Source organism: Leuresthes tenuis, unplaced genomic scaffold (assembly GCF_036924035.1).
Source record: "Leuresthes tenuis unplaced genomic scaffold, fLeuTen1.0.hap1 SCAF_9, whole genome shotgun sequence".
NCBI lineage: Eukaryota > Metazoa > Chordata > Actinopteri > Atheriniformes > Atherinopsidae > Leuresthes > Leuresthes tenuis.
The window spans coordinates 3,607,443-3,627,959 of record NW_027325363.1 but is presented as its reverse complement, the minus strand read 5'-3'; the positions used below and the strand labels follow the sequence as shown (position 1 = coordinate 3,627,959).

Genomic DNA, 20,517 nt, shown 5'->3' with positions numbered 1-20,517 from the left:
AGCCTATCCCAGCGGTCATCCGGCGAGGGGCGGGGTGCACCCTGGGGAGCACCCTGGGGAGGTCGCCAGTCCATCACAGGGCCACACAAGCGTCCACGCTCACACTCACGGGATCAATCAACCTGACATGCATGTTTTTGGACAGTGGGAGGGAGCGGGGGGGAGCCGGGGGGAGCCAGAGGAAGCCGGGGGGAGCCGGAGGGAGGAACATATACAGGAAGAACATGCAAGCTCCACACAGAAAGGCCCCAGCCAGGATTCAAACCAGGAAGCCTCTTGCTGTGAGGCGACGGCGCCAACCACCGTGGTTTGTTCACTCAAAGACAAATTAGAAATTTGCTCAAAGCACTGCGAGGAAACCACTGACACTAACACGCACATGTGGCTGAATAAACTGCCACGATACAGAGCTAATGAGCAGGGACTACGAGACTCTACTCTCTGGTAAAAACATGATGACACGGCAATATCTGTACATAGCCAAATGTTATCTGCTGCTCTAAGGTTCAAAATGTTTAATATTAAATCTTTGACATTTATATGGCACAGCACAGCTTCTCAGCCCTGAGGATCTGACTCTTGATCTGTTTATAGCCTTTTCTTTGGATACCTGGTCGACAAAACAGGAAACCTGAAACTGTCTCTTCAGGTTGTCGGAAAGACATTTTCTCTGAGTTTTGCTAATAATGACTCAATGATAACATCTTCCTCCGGGCTTTAAATCTTTTTGAAAGTAGTTTTCCAAATAGATAAAAAATTCATCACACATTTCTCTAAACAATTTAAAGAAAATCTGCTGAGGGCACACTGATAGAATGATCACTAATTTCTGTTCTGGCTTCAAACCAGCCACACTCAGCCAGTGCTGGCTGCTGCCGGCAGCAGAAGTCGTGCAAATGAAGGATGCCAGTCTGCTTTTATTGTTAAATACTCCCATAGCTTAAATGCTGAGAGCTCAGCGGAGCCCTAAGTAAGGTTGGAGAAGAAATGTTGATACATTCTGAGTAAATAAAGTGAGTAAAAAGTGGAGGAGTCAGATGGGGGAATAAAACGGCGTGTGTTTGGGGTGAGTAGTAGTTGAAAAGTGATTTATGAGGTAGCAAAACGAGGCTGTGAAGCAACAGCAGGATTTTAATTTTCACTCTGCTTCATTACACTCAAGGTTATGATGAGGTCAGAAGAAGTAAACTGAAGACTGCAATGAGGCACAGAGCACGTGACAAGAAGTCAGAATACTGCACATTTGTCCTGTTAACACTGCAACGGGTGGGAAAATAAACCTACAGACTTTACCTCTGAACTGTCGTATCATGTTCTGATGCTTTTCCAGCGCATCCTCGAGGATCTTCCCTGCGGGGTCCATCTTCCATCGCCACTCTGTGCCCACAGGGTTGGTGTGATGTCTGTCAGAGGGGAAGAAACACGAAAAGATAAGGATTAGAGAGCAGGATGTGGTTATATAAAAGGCTAAATCTTCATCCCCTATTTGAAGGTTTCGGCTGACACTTAAAGACCAAAACGAACCAACGGGACACGTCACGACATCAGTGCTCAGTCTGTGGCGATGCTGTGATGTCAGATGACACAGCGACTCCTTCGGGTATTACTCCGATTTAGACAGTCCAAGGCAATTAGACCAGGCTCATTTAATACCAGTAAATGACAAAACTTCCTACCATCCCTGCTTTGGGTGTTCATATCAATTCAGTTCACGGATTCATAAAACTCATCTGAATGCACTAAAAAGGCAGTTCAATCCAATTATAACCCGATTCATTATTATCCAAATCATCATGTGCAAATTCATTAAACGGATGACTTAGAATCTTCTCTTGGATTCAAACTCCCACATTAACAACACGTAATGATATCCATGTGCAGTCCAGAGGCTGCTCTTTCAGTCTGTTGCATGCATATCTGATGTTTCACCTGCTGCCTCAGAGAGGTGGAGGGTGATGGCATCTGTAGAAATAAATCTGCGCCCTGAAAATGCTTATTTCCTGTCTTCCCACATAGCTGCCCTCACACAGACTGGTCTATCTGCAGTGACAGGGTCGCGGTTCACTGCAGCACATTCTGACAGCGACCTTTCGGAGCTCAAAAGAGCTGCTTTTTCAGATGGAGCTTCAGTGGAGTAAGAGAGAGCCGTTCTCTCACGAGTGTCACAATGAATCAGTGTCCGACTCTTAGGCCACTCATCTCCTGCATGTGGATCATAACTCCACTCCCTGATAAGGAGTGGCCTTGAGCAATGAGATAAAGCAGTTTGTTTAAGTCAATGAATGCAGGCATTGAACTCATAATGGCTGCCTGCTTAACTTGAGGCGATCCCACTTTGTTGGCATGTTGCTCTCTTGCAAAGCAGAACCTTAAATAAATGCTGAAGCTGATTTGGGCTCTCGCTTTGTCTTCAGGTCTGTGACTGATCCACATTTAAGACAGAGAATGATCATTTGTAGCAGACATTCGAGTGCTTGGAAGCATCTGGCTGGGCCCCAGAGGGCCTAATAACTTTGATAAATCACAGTTTAAAATGTATTTACCTCTCTGGATTCTCCCTGATGACAGATCTGTTAGCAACCTAACTGAGAGGGGCACAGAAGCAGTAAAAACTAGTCCTTTGAAGTCTTCAGTGGTACTTACCTCCAGCAGAAAACACACTTGTTTGCACAGGCCAGGCTGGGCGTGGTCTCCATGCACCGGTGGGACTCAATACCGTAGAATGTGTGCTTGTAACAACCTCCTCTCCCTCGCAACATGGACTGACCAACAGAAACAACACTTTCAATGTGATCTGTGCTTCAGTGGTTATCAAAAATCCAAGAACAGAACGTATCGATCGATTAAAAAGGCCAAATTCCCTTACCTTAGTCCATCGACAAAGCTTCACTCCTGAGTGACTTCCAATTAGTTTATATCCTGCACAGAGAGATAAAGCTTGTGGTTTCAGAATAAGGCTTTCGATTCGTTGGCTCCTTCATGACACAGAAGCACACAGGCCGAGTTCAGCAGATGGAAAGTTGTATTCTCATGTGAGGAATGTCAGTGTGGTCCTGCTCTACATTCATCAGCTCGTTTTCTCTCACAATCCTCTGATAAACCTCCTCAAACATCTCCAACAAAGAGATCTGCTGCTGGTCAAAGGCGTGCCACGGAAGGCATTTCAGACTCAGCTGTGGCACAAATGCACTTCACTCAGAAGGGTGCCATCTTCTGTCGTTCCCACAGCCTCAAACTACTGGCTATGAGCGTTTGTATGAGTCAGCTTCTTTCTTTTTAACACGTCCTCCTCTGTGATATCTGTCAAAGAGAATATTTTTATCTAGATTACATAATGTGCTGAAGAAATACCAGAACGTGATAACAGGATTGCTTTATCAAGCAGGCCTTTCTGCCTTTTTCATGGAAAAGGACTTTCAGAACAGCCTGATTCCGGTCAAACTTTTTATTTCGGAAAATGACAGAATATAGATTTTAGCAGCTATTAAACTGATGAAACAAAGGTGTGCCTGAGATCTAAGGTTTGAATGGAGCTGAGTAAAAAAAAAAGCACTCTTTTTATTTAACGCTCGAATCAAACAGCTCGCCAATAACCATCAGCACCAGAGGACACACCAGCTCCAACAGCACAAACACACAATTTAAAGGAATCAAACTGTTTTGTACCTGAGGATTTTCCCAGAACATAACCTTTCTACTAGCAAGGACCAGATGTAGAAATCTACAGTCCCAGGTCTCGACACACTTTCAGATTTAGCTTAAAACACGTTCATTGTGCTGACATCGAGCAGCATAAACTGCAAACAGCAACCAAATGAACACTCAGCACCGCAACCATACCATCCAAGTGTGTAAGAAGCAGCTACAGTGGCAAGAAAAACACAATAAACCCCCCCTGGAGCCAGCATTTGGTTTGTCCCATCTGAGCTACTGTAGTCACATCACAATGAAACAAACTTGTAGCTTCTTTTGATTATAGAAATATGTGTTAAGATTAAGATGAAGACTTTATTTTCATGTAAATACAAGAAATGTCTTCTCCGGATTTAACCCATCCAGGTTGGCACCTGTTGAACACACACATGCACATGCACAGGGTCAGTTACTGATACTAGTGACTTTACAGATGATTTGCTGCTGCAAACAGCACCTGAAGACAGAGAAAAAATGAAAAGCTACGTGATTCCAGTGTTCATATAGTGAAAAATATCATATTTTAATAATGCATGCTTTTTGTAAGACTCCATCTTTCACCCTTAACTGCCTGCAGCAAATAAAAAGAGCAGGTAGAGGATGTTTTTCATCAGTTGGTTGTTAAATCAGCCAAATACATTTAGAGGGACTTTTTCTGGATCCTGCAGTTACTTTTCTGAGCTCTAAAAGACACGTGAACCACCTTAAACTCTGGTTTTAAATACAGATTAGATGCTACAACAAACCCCAGAAATGCTTTAAGACAGGTGAGTCGGGTCATTAACGTCTGTTAGACCCTCTATCATTCTCCTCACGTTTCAGACAAACACGTCCATGAAACAGCAAAACTGCAGCGAGAGGGCAGACGCACAAGCTCTAACAACACGAGAAACAATAATCTATTGATTAGGGTTAATGAGATTTGTTTCCAATCGAAATTATCACTAAATCATTAAAGCCTTTTTTCATCTCAACCAAAGTAAAATAATGGCACTTCTCTGACCTCCTGTAGGATAAAAAAATCCATCAGGACTCTTCAAAAGTCTGGTAACCGAGTCAAAAAGCATGAAATTAGATCACTTTTTACTAAAATGCTCAACAAAGATTAAATCTCAAGCATGCCCCACATGCAGTACCCTTCAAATCTAAATCAGCTTGTTTCTCTGTGCCTTTGATTAGAATCTTCTCTACTATTATTCTTATTGGTGAAAACGGGTGCATTTCAAAGCTTAGTTGCTCGCTAATCATTTTGCCATGAACATCACTAGCTTTAAACTCTCTTGGACACTGCGCAAGAGTTTGAGTAGCATGACTTTTACATCCATGCCAACAGCTTTCCAAGATTCAATGCCAACATTTCATCCTTTGTTCTCTTACTCCAAATAAAAACAAGGTGCCCCCCAGGACTGACTCTTGCCAACATAAACACATGAAATAGGTCAACATTTGGTCAAATGAAGTGAAGTCTTGCAAACTGAGTCCTATTTATAGTGTTTTACGTAAGCTAACAGTAAGGTATTGGCTGAAAATGATAAATACTATTGAACTGAATAGTACACAGAACAGTAGTATAATAGTGAAATGTTTTAATTAGATCTAATGAAAGCTAAAAAACTAAGACTGTGGCTCAAAGAAAAAAAGAAAAGATATTTCCTGCACATTGAGTTATCATTTCTGCAGCCACACATGTTTAAATGACTTAATACCTAATCCTCAAATATCATTCTCTCATATTCTTCTCTTAAAATGTGCAGGATTCTTGTTTGTGCTTTTACAATCAGATGTTTGCATCATTACAAAGAGGTGAATTGGACTGAACCGCATCATTAAGTCCCATTAGACAACACATTTCCCACTTTTTAAACTCCTCCTCTGGCAGAACCTTCAATCATCTTAAACCAACAGCTGGAGGAAGAACAGAAAGAAGGAAACGGGATTTCAGGACCTGATCAACTGCAAGATGTTCCATGAGGTTTAAGACATGACTTCCAAAGTCAAGAAGAAAAGAAACGGCCAAAAGCAGCATTTCTGGAGTTGTATTTGAAGGAAAACATAATCTCACAACACTAAAAGTAGCATCCCACTGCGACAATAACTCCAAACATACAACTAAAACGATGCTTCAGTGGTTTAAAGGTGAAAATCTTAATGCTTTGCTCTGCTCACGTCACAGACCTCAAGCCTCGAGTCTGTGGTTTGACTTAAAGACAGAACGTTTCCACCTGGAAGGAGCTGAATCAGCAGAAATCCCAGTGCGAGCTGACACTGCAGTTATGAAATCAGGTTTTTATTAGAGCAGAGCGACAGCCTGGAACTGCTTTAAGTGACAGCAAGTCGTCTGAATGGGCTGATTTTCAGTCAGAACTTCTGACATGTTGAGTCGGATCATTCAGAAATGGCTCCTTTACATCAGTTTTTTGTCAGTCTAACCAAACAATTCGAGTTTTTAAAAGTAAACATGCACAATGACTGTTTATGACGACTAAAAAGGATTCATTTATTACACTACAGCAATATAATTTACCTTTCAGATCATTAAATTCAATATAATAGTGATAAATGAACGCCGCCACAAATGTCAATTTTAACTATAATGAAAAAGATTAGAATCCACCTTGAGTTCCTGGCCTGACACTTAAGATTAACAGCTGAAATTAAAGAAATGCACGGCTCATAACGTGCGTTTTAAAGTGAATTATTACTGGCCTTGTGGAAAGAGAAAGGTTAAGTGTAAAACAGCTGGAGTCCGACGACTCTTTTAATTACAAAGCAGTTCAGACGGATAATGGGAATTTATTGTCCACAGTCACCAGATGTTCTTTGGAAAGTGTGAAGAGTCGTAAAACTCTAACTGAGAGAGTCAGAAGTAACTACCAACCTGCTTTCTAAATTCTTCCTCACCTTGCTTCGTCAGTGCTTCTCTCAGAGCAGGGGTGATCATCTCTCTTTGCTCCCCTTCATCTTCAACCTTCTTCAGTTTGGACAGCTTCACCATCTGACCTTCTCCCTCCTCTTTGCCCTGAGGGAAAAACACAAAACTCTCCCTCTGTTACTGTTTCAAAACTCAAATAAAGACATAGAAGAACGAAGTAAGTATGGCTCTGTTGTTGTATTGCAAGCAAATCATTAATTAAGTGCTATAAATGCTGATTTTATTGTGTTCTCAGGTTTAAGTTAAGCAGAAATAAAGATAATGGAGACATCATATTTCCACACACAGAAGAAATAAAGGAGTAATACTCAAAGCCAGTAAGAGAAGAAGAAATATTGAACTAATTCAGGTATTTAACCAACAATAACACCGTAATCACAGCAGTCATTATAATACACGTACAGGGCACATTTTGAGACATAGGCTGATGGTAAATAAGTTAAAGTTTCACAAATTGAGTAACTTCTAAGTTACTAACAGAGCAACTAGTTCTTCTCATGCAACACACGCATTTTCTCTGTCAAAATGTGACCCAAGAAACCAAATTCCATCCAAGGACTGCTCTCCGGCTTAAACAGAAATCCTTTTCATACTTGAGATGTTTATCTGATGAGGGCTCAGGTAATGGTTTCTCCGGAGGACGCGTCCAAACTGACCCTGAGCATCGACCCTGCAGAGTGGATCAATGCGCCACCATCCTTCAGCCTCCCTGCGTGTCCTTGGCAGACATACAGGGATTTTATTTTGCCTTTCACTGCTCGGTTCTCACAGATCTCCTCTTCTCTCTCTCTCTTTTTAAGTTTTTGTTCACATTTTTGGACAGTGGAAACTACCGGCTGGAGGAGATTTGGTTTCTTTATTTCTCCTTCTGCAGATCTGAGGACAAATAAGGTTCTTTTTTAGATCCACAGTTATTTCAGAGATTTTAAGAGAATTCGTTCAGCGTCATCAGCTGACACTCCCCAATTAACAGCAATTCTTCATCTGCCTGTAAAGGGCTTAATGAGTTAATAAGGCTTTAAGACTCTGCAAGAAGTAGGGTGTCCACATTTCAAGCTTAACCCAATTAGTTTAATCCTTGTACAAATGTTTAAGGTGATGAAATTAAAAGTAACAGTGCACTAATAAATGAAAAAAGAGGCTTTTTTAAAGACGTGTATATATTTTTTCTCACTTCAGTAATCAACAAAAAGTGTTTTTTGTCCATATTTCTTTTCATTCTTTGATCATAAGTCCATAATTGTTTATCATTCTGTGAAGTTAACAAAATAAAAATCATTAAAGCTTCTCTACAATCGACATTGCAACATGATAAATGCTGGAACTCAAACCACAAAAGCAGTTTTTTTGTACCAAAGCTGCTGAATCCCATTAGTTTGATAGATTAACACCTTTTCTCAGGCCAGAATTACACTCCTGCTATTTGTATATCAGGCTAAATATGTCAGAGATATGCTGAGTACTCAAATAGAAGATTGATTACATCCCAGAAAAGTTGCCGGAGGAGCAGGAGCAGGTATTTCTTTTCAGAAAGGTGCAACAGATGACCTGCCTTTGTGATTAACCATGTCAAATGACAGCTCCACCCAATTACTGCACTGCTGCCGCTTCCTTGGCCCGTCTATAGGGATTTATATGTCACTGCTGCCAGCACAGAAGCCCTCCTAAGCAGCTCATACGGTGTCAGCTAATGTCGATGAATGTTCATATTGCTTGTGTAGATTCCTGAAGAGCTAAGACAGCTCACTGATTCCCCTGCAGGGCGCTCCAGGGCGCTCCAGGGCATCAGTGTTCGTGGCCACATGGACTCAAACGCTCAGTGGTAAATAAGCTCGCTGTGCTTCAGCAAAGTTATTAGGATCACAAGTCAGTTTAAAGTTAACATTATCCTCATTTAGCCCTGTTACAGTTTCTCTTTCCGAGTTTGCTAATCTGGAGCTAACCTCCAGTGCATGCAGTCCTCTCATTAAGAGGGATAATTAAGACCTTTAACCCAGTCAGACATGAGGTTTAATTCAAATAATCTGAAAAACTTAAACCTGTTCGATAAAACTTATTTGTAGACCTCTAATCTGCTGTTTGGTGCCCTTTTGTTGGCTTTTTAGAGCTTTTCCATTAAAAAAGAACAATTTCTCCAAATTTACTGAGACAAAATTATATTATTATGAGGCATTCATGAAAAAATGTATTAATTTTATTCTTTACATGATTAGTAACTTCATTACCCTCACCAGAAAATTAACTTGCAGCTATATGAAAAACTGTTGAATAGCTTATGATTGTGATGTTTCAGGGGCCCTGGATGCAGGACTTTTATGAATTTGATTCATCAAGAAAAAGCAGATAAATTAACCTGCCTTTGCCATCTCACAAGCTCTGCAAAAGAAGACCAAACATCACTTAGAATGAAGCCCAACACGAGCTGCTTGAATACTGCTCAGTCTGTGCAAGAACGAGCAGTTTACCTGCAGTGTAGCTGCTTAAAGCGGTACTTTCACCTTCCACATGGAAATATCAAAGCTTTTATAGCGCTCTAACAACCCTTTCTGCTCTGTGCCCACCATCAACAGACACAGCCTCGACTCCAGGAAAGGTTTCTCACTCTTGACAGCAGCAGTTGCCCCTCGGAGAGATGCTTCTTTGACAGCTGACGCTGCCTTCATCCTGTGCCAGAAAACGCTTACTTCTCTTTCTGAGATGGAGTGTTTGATGGATTATATTTGGAAAAAAATCACATCTCTGAAAGTTGACTTAGACTGTAGTTTATTTTCATTACTTTTAAGGAAACTATAAAGTCTATTCCAGTCATCGCGGCAGGAGAATGGAAACACAAACACACGTACGAAGCAGGGATAGCATCAGTCACTCCTGGTGTAATCATCCGGAGGATGAGGCTCAAAAGTGGCTTTGAAGTTAGCCAGATATCTAAACTGGGGTTAAAATTGTGTCGTCTGCAATATAAAGCGCATAATAAGAGGAGACTTGTGTGCCTCTCACTGCCAGCACAAATGTCCACCTTCATTGAATGCATCTGTGACATGTACAGCTCTGACAGTATACACACCACGAAGCCAACAGAGAAACAATCTGTCCCCGAGGCGTTTGCGTGAAGCCCTGCCGATTTATCTGGCTGCAGTTCCAGTTTCCACTGCTCGGCTTTCACTCGTGCTCGAGAGCTCGCAGACATCCAGTTAAGCCTGGGACTCTGGACTGAGAACTGGGACGTCTCACGGCGCCATGTTTTTCTGTGGAAGCCTGACACAACACTGCCGTCGTAACACACGTGTGATTAAGGCCAGAGCAACAAAGAGAGGGATAAACATGAAATGTTTCATTTTATTCTGATTATAAGTGCGATGATGTGAGATAATACCGACCAGACTGGAGGTTTAGGAAGCTCAGATCTGTTAAAGCAGCCGCATTCTGTCAGACAGACACAGGTTAATGAAGTTATTGGTCCTCACAGCTTCATTCAGACAATACAGTGCCTGTTTTTTTAACCCTCTGAGACGAGCTTTCTGTCATTTCTTTAAGGAGTCTTCAGGAATAGTTCTCCAGGCTTCTTGAAGGACATCCCAAAGCTCTTCTTTGGATGTGGGCTGCCTTTTGTTCCGTTCTCTGGCAGATGATCCCACACTGCTTCAATAATGTTGAGGTCCGGGCTCTGGGGAGGATTCATCCCTCCATAAGACCTGTTGCCACTGATTTTCAGTCCACTTCTTGTGTCATTTGGCACAGCTCAGCCTTTTCTCCCTGTTTCCCTTCCTTAAGAATGGCTTCTTGACAGCCACCCTTCCATGGAGCCCATTTCTGATGAGGCTTGGGCCAACAGTAGATGGATCAGCTGAAGGTCCAGATGCATCTCTCAGGTCCTGTCAGGTCACAGCTGGATTTTTTCCTCTTTCTTAAGGACATCACTTTCAGATCCTGTTCATCTGCTGTAGATAGTTTTTTAGGCCTGACACTTCTTCTTTTGTCCTCCACTTGTCCAGTTTCCTCAAATGTTTTAAGGACACACTGCACACCATGCTGAGATATGCCAAGTTTTCAGCTAATAGCTCTTTGGGAATCACCTTGTTGCTGCAGAAATCCTATTTTCTGTCTGTCAAACTGTGTTATCTTTGCTGTTTTTCTTTTTTTTTATGGATACAAAGACATGGTAACAAATTGCGTGTCATAGCACCAAGTTGCTCGTAACAAAGAGCCTAAAGATATCATCAGAAATCGGTTCATAGCTAAATCACTTGTTACATGCAGACACAGCACTGGTTCATCAGTTGAGTTAGGAACGAGGAGTGGATCAAGACTTTTGTAAACCTCACAGCTATTTGCTGGAGCAGACGCTGTAGTGTGACCAGATATAAAACCATGAAGTGGTAATTCAGCATTTTTTTTTTATTTAATTTGGGTCGGGCACTGTGCTCGTGTAAAAACTAGGTGCTGAACTCAAAAATGGCAGCAAAAACCATGGGATAGGGACCTTTAAACAGCACAGTTCCAAACTGCAGAGGAACCATGGATTCTGGATAAACCAGAATTCAAGAAGGAAGCAGAAAGAAGACAAAACCAAAAGAGTCAGAACAAGATTTTACCCCCTAATGTAAATGTGGTTAGTAAAAGTGATGCATCACATAATCATTCCTGCTTTTCTGTAAGACATTGTACTCCAAGATATCTGACCGCAGAGTACTTGAACACACCGTACAGCTGCATGCTTTAGCTCTGAAGAAACAGCAACATAATAATAATCATCACAAAATGCAGCACTGGAGTAACTCAATTTAAGTAGTTAGTCTGTGAAGTGCAGTTTTATTTCACAGTCGCCTACAGTTTCACGGTCAGGTGACCTGAGGTCAGCTCTCTACTGTATGAGAGCTGAAAATAACTTGAACTTCAGAGCATTTGGAACACTGACAGAAAGGCAGTTTTGAAATGATCCAAAGGAGTTTTGAGTCATAGTAGCATCTCGTGCCTGCCTTTTCCCTGTGGACATAGTGCTGAAAACACCAAAACCGAGCCAAGAATATTGTGCAGCAGCAGGACAGGTTAATGATCCATTTCACACCAACTTCTACTGGGCAACAGTCCCGCAGCATGAATTGGGCCACGCTGGCAGAAACGGAGGATTCTCAGGACGAAGTTTCAATGCCAGTGCTATGAACATTTGTGCAGAAATCAGTGCAACAATGGAAAGGAATCTTGCTGACACTTGGCAGAATGCAAACAGAGCTACAGCCAAAGACCAATATATTTTAAAGTTTGGCAATATGAATGCACACTCTGGATCCAATCACAGCATGCAAACCTGTCTATCACTGGGCAGATCTGAAGAAATGTGTATTAACCAAGAAGTTTAACTCTGCAGTCGCCCTTATTCCAGCTTGGCTCCAAGTCATGGACATCAGTATAACCAAATCCATCTGTATCATATTTGGCTCAACAGCTTTCTGCTATTTATGGGCTGGAGTCCATTAACTAGCACACACATGGTGGAAAAAAAGCATTTACTCTTTGATGAAGTCATTAAACACAACTGAGATATCAGATTATGGTTTAGATAGACACAGATGCTTCGTCTAATTAATTATAGATTAAAAACAAGTCTATCTCTGTTTATCCCCGTGTTAACGGCTACAGAACATCAAACGCTACAACCAATCCAACTGATTTTATGGCTCCAAAACAGGGCCGAACGAGGAGCCCAGCGTCAACAAACCATATTTTCTTCAGCTTTAAAAAGTTGTGTCCTCCGCCTGAAACCATTTAAATATACAATTTTCTCATAAAATGTCTTCAAATCTATTTAAAGTGAGTTTTACCACAATGAGTTTTTAGATCTGTTTATTTAAGGTCCTTAAAGAGGATTTACGACTGAAAACTAAACCAAACAGCCTGACTGACACAGGATTAATGCAGATATGATGTTTGTGCACTGAATAAAACCTCCTGCCCATCATCAGCAGCGCTGAACGACACTTACCTGATTTCATGTTTGTTGGAGGGTTTACTGCACAACCACCCAAGCAGCATCATCTTTACTGTACACGGTCACCCTCTGCTGCACTGCGTCTCTCACAAAAAAAGGAGTTATCAGGGAAAAGGAAACTAATAAAACGTGCTGTTCCAGCTCCGCCAAAGACCAGCAGGTCACAGAGTGATTTCAGCTGCCAACAACTGAGAGCCTCTGCCATCACCTAGTGGACAAACCCAGCCAAAGAGACGGCTGATCTCCAGCTTCCCTTTAAAGCTGCATCACAGACATTATTTTCTACTCAGCCCTCGTCACCAAAGATCAAAGACTTTAAAAAAAAACTAAGAATCTTCCACCATATTCACGACTTTAGTATATTAATTAAGAACAAAGAAAACCTTGAGTGAACTGCACACGAACGTGTTCAACACTGGAAATCAGTTAAATGTAATTTTCCAATCAGAAATATGCAGCTTGGCTGAGTGAGTGTTGTCTCTTGGCAAATGTCTAATGTTCAAGCCAATTACATTTCACAATGAAGGCTCTGTGTGATCAAATTATGCAAATTTTGCACCAATTTATCAGGACGGGGCAAAATTGTCACTCAGGCATCCAAATGTGAGGATAAAAATTCGACTTAACAGCATTTATGCTCAAGGAACAGAAGGTGTGGCTTTCGTCAAACACCTTTAAGAATTTATTTCACAACATCTTTTCGTGCTTCTCAAATCATCAAATCGCCAGCGGAAACGCAGCCAAAACGGCCGTGTGGATGGCTGAAGTTAAGGTGTTCAGGCTGTATTCTGTGATATCAGCTCAGTGAACCTGAATGCATCCTGGCTGACACGGAAGGCCCACTTAGCCAGGGAGCCTCCTGAAAATATGGTCACTTGAATGTTTCAAGTCAAGCATGTCAAGATAAACATTTGTCAGCACCAATTTTAGACTCAGGTCCCAGTACACCACAGCAGGAGAAGGAAGTGCAGTGTGCCATGAGGCTGGTTCAGGGGAGCACAACCCAAATGTAGGGCTAACAGGTGGAAGGCAGGCAGGTTCACATCTAAAACTTTAGCAAAACGAAAGCCAAAGCGCTGCCAAGTCAGAGAAAATCCAAGAACAGACAAAGAAGGACAGCTAAACATGGGCGACCAATGATGGGGGATCAACAGGATAAAGAACAAGGTGGGACGCAACTCAAGGAGGAGGATCTTTCACTGAACACAAAAAACAAAGAGCTGATAAACTAACTGATTCAAGGCAGGTGTGAAACACAAACAAGAAGCAAAACCAACAGAAATGAGCACTGGAACAGGCTCAAACTGAAAGTAACGTTAAAACTTATTAAAAATCCTTCAATAAAATACAACAAATCCCACGAAACAGTAAAATCACACCTCAAACCATGGGACAAAAAGTGGAAATGCTGATGGTATGGTCCAGCTGTTTAAATAAATGTGATGCAGACGGTAACAGATGACAGCAGATACTTCAAATCATTAAGATCAGTGGACTCTTCACAGGAAGAGTCACAGGACTGAAGCTGATGTTTCCCACACTCAGTTAAGCTGGTGCAGATGCATGTGTGTTCTCCACTGAAGCAGAATTATGGCAAAGTGCACAAAGTGAGGAGGTTAAACCAAAGCACGAGTGGTCAGTGAAAATTCATTCAATGAAAGGTGTGAACAGGGTCTTTCAGAAAGGCTTTTTCCTTATGAGATAACATTCTGTTGTTATGCCAACACGTCAGAATGTGGGAGGAAGCCACTCTCTTTGGACACTACTTAATGTTTTCTTTGATTTCTGTCAAATGAGGCAATTACATCCGAATCAGAGCTGAAGGATACGGGCAAATAAATCCAGAGAGAATCTGTGTGAGACCTGAAAAAGTGATGGGACAAGAAAGAAATGACGGATGTATTTATTCAAACAGTGAAAAATTTAAAGAATGTTCTGCTCTATAGATTCCTAGGTTTATAAGATGCACTTGAATGCACCATGAAGTCTCACTGTGTACAAAGCAGTGAAGATTTCAGGATTTACAAACTGTACCTTAAACCCACGGCTCAGATGGAGCTTTTCAAGGCCATTTGGATCAGTTTTTAAATGCAGTGATGGCTGAACCGACTTGAGTTGTGTTTACATGCGAAATGACGCAAAGCTGAAGCCGCTTTGCAGAGGTGAGGGAAGAAAAGGGTGTTTGTGGTGACCCTACTGAAAGAGAAGCAGCCGCAGATGTTAAATTTCACGCTTGTTGCTCATTTTAAAAAGTATGCGTGGCTCACAGAAGAAGAAGAAGAAGAAGAAGAGGTATGCGGCTGCACTGTGAGTGAGGACAAATACACAAAAAGGCTCAGCGTTACAGGAAAAACAGGTTCTCCAACACGGCGTCAGACTATTTCAATAGAAACGGTATTATCTGATGTCATATATCGTTTGGCAAAAACAGTGATATGATTTTTCTTTTTAAATAAATAGTTCAAGTTGCTACAAAACCCTCGTAACAGCTCCTTTTCTTACAGGGTGGGAAAACTAAAAGAAAATGTAATAACTCCCGTTACTCTGTACGCTCACCTCTCTGCACAGGTGGTGTTAAGACAGCCTAAAACAGGGGAGGATGATCTCCCTCCCCTCTTTTTTTTTCCTGCCTTCCTTGAGTCACTTTTTCCTCACAAATCTGTGAAGTGGGCGTCCTCGAGATTACGCAAGCCTCCACTTCTCATCTGCTGGGGTCTGGTGTCTATCAACCCATCTGCCATTTTTCCTTCGATGACACCATTTTTTCTCTTTACTGACAAAGATTAGAAAGGACGAAGCTGATGGAAGCTTCTTACCACACTGATTCCCAGCATGTAAATATCTCGCTGAATGATTAGTTCAAGGTTAGCGTGACTAAACAACCACCTGGTAGTAATATTACGAGGTGAAAAGCAGGTGTTATATACCCAAGTCATATTTATAAGTAGAAATAAACAACTCTGGTCATCTGAATAAGGGTTCCTGTGACTGTGTGAATGATCTTTGTTGATGATAAGATCACCTTCTTATTTCCAGAAGACTAAACGAAGCGTATGCAGTAGAAAAACGTGTCATTCGGCCTGTGGACAGAGGCTGACCTTTGCTTTCTTCATGCTGTTCATGATGTTGCCCAGATCCTCCATGTCCACCACTGAACCTGGCTTTGTCTCATCTGGCAGACCAGACTCATCTTCATCACTGCTGGATTCTATCAAATCCACCTGAAACAAGAAAGACAAAAAGGTGATTAAAAACAATAAATATCTTATTAAATAAATATCTTCCGAAGGAAGCCGACTTTCACCAAACTGTTCTCGGCGAGTAGAGGAACGTATTTCATGCCAGAAATAGGTTTAAAAATACCGGAGTTCCCCTTTAAAAACCTTAATGATTCCCAAAAGCAGATCGATTCACGTTTTCCAGTTTAAAACCAATTAAAAACTCGTCAATGACCGAGTGAGGATGCTGATGTGGAACACATGTTTTGTACTTTATCATCTGGTCTTGGTGACCCAAAAAACTAAACCTGTGTTTGGCAGTTAGTGTTCGGTCCAAATATGAGGCAGCTGGATTAATGGTGCTGGAAAGTGGGTCGAAGGATCACAACGGACCCTTCACCGCAGTTCTTCCGGCTGAATGTCATCTCTTCTTGAGTGTTGCAGACAGAGAGGAGGAAGTCTCAGCTGAAGCTGGCTCTGTGGTACCCGATACCATGACAACAGATGATCTGTGTGAGCTGCCATGCATATGAAAACCGTGTGTGTGAACATATAAAATGTGAAATTCTGAAATGTGCAATTTCAAGAGACTGATGGAAGAAAATGGGACTTTCATATTTTGACAGGGTGGTTATCACTGCAATCCATGCACAGCAATTTATGGCATCTCATTAGTGAGACTTGTAAGAGCGGTTTGGGTATTTTAAGAGCCTGAGTAAGATCAAAACATGTTCCCGAACTGTTCCGGCTGTCATTACCTCAGAGCTGTTATCATGTGAAGCCGTCTGATCCTCCTCATCCCGTTTGTCTTTCCTCTTGCTCTTGCAGGAGCCTCCATTCTTACAGTCCCCACTGCAACGTTTCTTCTCGCCCTTTGCCAGCGCCTGCAGGCGACTCAGAAACTTGACCTTCCAGGCCTGAAAATCCGCCTGAATGCTACCATTGCGGCTCTTCACCACATTGCCGTCGCCTTCTCCTCTGGTCATGATCCGCGCTGCACTCAGCATCCACAGCCATTTGTCCATGTTTTTACTCACCTGGAAAAGAAAAGCAGGTTGAATGAGGGTTAAATAAATCTGGCTATTCTTGGAATATTTACTAGATAACATAGTTCACATTTTAATAATAGTATTATTATTTCAATATGACTTAAAGGTGAACTCCGGTATTTTTAAACCCAGACCTTATTTCTGGCATGAAATGCGTTCATCTCCTCACAGAGAACAGTTTGGTGAAAGTCGGCATCCTTCGGAAGATATTTAGATAACTGGAGATCCATATAACGGAGTGAACGGGGCTTAGAGGATGCAGCCTCTAAATAAGGCATTATCTGTCTTTATTTCACCAACACTTTAAGAAGAATTAATGAATGAACGTGTACTATAGCTCTATTAGCCCCCCGATAGCCGCCAATAACAACAACACAGCAGCTATGAGCTAACAGAGCTATAGCACACGTTCATTCATTCATTCATCTTAAAGTATTGGTGAAATAAAGACAGATAATGCCTTATTTAGAGGCTGCATCCTCTAAGCCCCGTTCACTCCGTTATATGGATCTCGAGTTATCTAAATATCTTCCGAAGGACGCCGACTTTCACCAAACTGTTCTCTGTGAGGAGATGAACGTATTTCATGCCAGAAATAAGGTCCAGGTTTAAAAATACCGGAGTTCCCCTTTAATGTAGAAACAATTTCTTACTGTATTATAGTGGCCAATATAGACAGAGTTGCCAAGACCAAATACTGCATATCTGAGGCCTTTGAGGTAGGTCTTCCCATATCTAAAGTCCGTGGACGCCTCTTCCAGCCACTTGCAGAACCACTCGGCGTTCTCCGTGGGCTGTCCATCAGTGTAGGTGGCCACCAGGAACACGCAGACCGACTTATTGACACACTGAATGAAGAGGTAATCACAAGAACAGTGAAACAAAAAGAGGATACCTTTGTTTCCTGATCAGAGTCAGTTTTTTGGTTACTTTAAATGACACTAAACTGTTTATTTCGTCTTGTGCAACAAAATGATGGAATAATAAACTGAGCATGCTTCCTATGAGGAAAGCATGGAATCTATCTAAATTAAATAGACATAGTCTGGTTTCTCATGTAACAAACTACCAAACACTGATGGCTGGACAGTGAGTCAGCGCACCGTGGCGATCAGCAGCGTGCACGGAGCGTCTGGTGCCTGCAGTCATCGCTCATGTGGAGGTATTCTGTCACTGCCAACCGTATCATTCTCTTGTTGATTAAATAGTTCTCCTCTTTTTTTGCTGCTTGCCAGCCAATCACTTTCCTATTCAGCTCTCAGTGCAGAACAAGGGGCCAGTGCCCACAAAATAAAAAGGAAACACCAATGAAAGTAATCCATCTTCCTTCGGTTGAGCAGGAATAGTGAGATACGTTTATTCACAGTCTGCTGTGTGAAGAATCGAGCCAGTAGAAAAAGAAGAAAGAGGCTGACTCGCAATACAACTGTTCCGTTTGCTTTCAAGAATTCAATGCAACGCAGTTTAACTTCATTTCCCTTTGACTAACTCTGTTCCAGTTAGCCTGAAAGCTAACGCTGCAAAGTCCTGTTTGCAGGCATTTACAGTTTGAAGTCTCTCTGTAGAGACAAAGCTGCAACAATTAACAGATAAACTAGGCACTTACTTCATAAAGGTTACAGAGGAGAATGTTTTGCTTTTTGCTTTTCCTCAGTCAGGACAAAGCGTGTTCCCTTTCAACCTTTCTTACCTCCTCTGCAAGTCGATCGTCAGGATCGTAGTCTTTCATGTCAACCACCTCGGCTGCGATACCCAAAGTCTTCACCTCCTCCGACAGCTCGTTTGCAAAACCCTAAACACACAAAGATGCTTATCTGACATCTCAGAACTGACCTTGTAAAAGCTGCAAACTGTCCTCCAGCTTTAGTTAATCAGTTATAACTTGAGTCAGAGCCTGACAAAGTATTTCTCTGTTAGTGTTTAGAATTTTGTCTCCATAACTGAGCGTCTCCACTGTTTGTGTGGCTGGATGGATTTTTACATCATACTGCAACGTCATCATGTCTGTTAGCTTCATGAGTCAGTGAGGAAGTTTAGGTTTGCAGCGAATAATAAGTTGTACCTTTGCTGTTCCGGTTTGAGAGCCGAAGAAGATTTTAACTCCTGACACATGAACCTCAGCGTCTTTGTCAGAGCGGCCCTGGTTTTCTGCAGGTCTGTGGACCAACAAACCGGCACCCTCTGTGAAGCTTTTCTAAAACACAACAAGGCAGAGAATTCATTCAAAACCACAGTGGCTGGTGTTTCTAGTGAAGCTTTCTTAAATGCACAAGCCTAAAATGTTTGCCAACATGAGTGGTGCATAAAAACTCCAAACTAGCAGCCACTTTGGAAACAATTTGAGAGAAACTATGACAAAGGCTAACAGAAAACTAGTCTAAAATTATACGAAATTGTCCTGATATCAGCACGTTTTAACTCACCTTCTTCAGAGCTACCTTCAGGGAGAACCAGACGCCAAAGACAAGTGCAGCAGCGGAATACAAGTACAGCCTGTTGTGCCATACCAACACCAGATAGTTGTCACTGGCACTTTGGGCACCATGCGAGACTGAAAGAATAATACACATCCAACTGAGTCCTTGCTATCGGATCGACCATATGAATAAAATTACGACAGTTCTGTCGGAGAACAGCTCACACAAAATCAGAGCAAGTGGCAAGACAACAAGATAAAACCTTTAACCTGCAGCAACTGAAAGACGGGTGAGTGGTTAGCAACACATGCTAACTACTACTGTTAGTTAAAGCATAACGTAAAGTTACTCTTAGGTTCCATTAAAGATTTAAATAAACTCACCTTTAGTATCCAAAGCAGACACATGGCCCGTGAAAAGCAAAATAATTGCGAACAAACCTGGCATCGCTGCAAAAGGTAAGTACTACAATAAAACAAAACAGTCCTCAAAAGCTAACGCTGTAGTCTGCAGCCATAGTGTTTGGCCGGTGCATGCTGGGATATGTAGTTCTTTGTGTGGCTCCTGCGCGCTGATAGAAATTTGAATTTGTTGAGGGTTTTTTTGTTTGTTTGTTTTGGCAAAATTAAAAATCAAGCTCTCACCATGAACGAGAAAACACTTCCACTTGGAATATAAAAATAAAAGTTTTTTTTTTTATGTCATCAGCAGAAGTTTTGTCTATTGTCTGATTTGACGAAATATTGTGCTGACTTCATGACTTAATATTTGACTGAAAATAATTACAAAATATTTCTTCAAAATACTGTGAAAGACGAGCTGCAAATTTAAATGTGTATTTATATTCCCCTAAAATGCTCACCCTGTGTTACTACAGCCTTGTACATGATTAGTACTTTAGCTTAATGTGACATTGACAACATTGCAGCTGTGGGATGTCACACCACAGCCATCAAAACAAAGTGACTGTAAAGCACAACGATGTGGTGGGAGGCTGGAAGCCAAGGTTGTTAACTCCAGTATCTCAGCCTCCCTACACCCAAGGGCAGTTTCACAGATACACAATGTACTTAATAACAAACAACAAGCACATAGTGTGAATGTTCATACTTATCGAATATTGCTTTAGAGCAACTCTTCGCAGTTTAGCAGATTTTTTTTCACAGTGTGATGCGGGGCTGGAAACCAAAATCTTGAACTGTGGTACTGGCTCCCAGGTGCT

At 41.7% G+C, this 20,517-nt stretch overlaps 1 protein-coding gene across 3 annotated transcripts in view; it reads right to left on the bottom strand.

Annotated features, from left to right (window-relative positions):
- Positions 1 to 19,818, bottom strand: part of tyw1 (tRNA-yW synthesizing protein 1 homolog (S. cerevisiae)) — a 55,008-nt gene extending 35,190 nt beyond the window's left edge. For 2 of the 3 annotated variants that reach the window (XM_072391927.1, XM_072391928.1), the window contains exons 1-11: positions 19,679 to 19,818; positions 19,302 to 19,429; positions 18,941 to 19,072; positions 18,569 to 18,670; positions 17,532 to 17,726; positions 16,588 to 16,866; positions 15,710 to 15,832; positions 6,595 to 6,712; positions 2,867 to 2,919; positions 2,644 to 2,762; positions 1,294 to 1,403 (exon numbers count right to left, since the gene is read on the bottom strand). In XM_072391927.1, the coding sequence (XP_072248028.1) occupies positions 1,294 to 1,403; positions 2,644 to 2,762; positions 2,867 to 2,919; positions 6,595 to 6,712; positions 15,710 to 15,832; positions 16,588 to 16,866; positions 17,532 to 17,726; positions 18,569 to 18,670; positions 18,941 to 19,072; positions 19,302 to 19,429; positions 19,679 to 19,742 (1,423 nt within the window). In that variant the 5' untranslated portion in view covers positions 19,743 to 19,818. Of the gene's footprint in view, positions 1 to 1,293; positions 1,404 to 2,643; positions 2,763 to 2,866; positions 2,920 to 6,594; positions 6,713 to 15,699; positions 15,833 to 16,587; positions 16,867 to 17,531; positions 17,727 to 18,568; positions 18,671 to 18,940; positions 19,073 to 19,301; positions 19,430 to 19,678 lie in introns of those variants that run through there. The other variant, XM_072391929.1, reaches the window with a different exon arrangement.
- Positions 19,819 to 20,517: the final 699 nt, after the last annotated feature.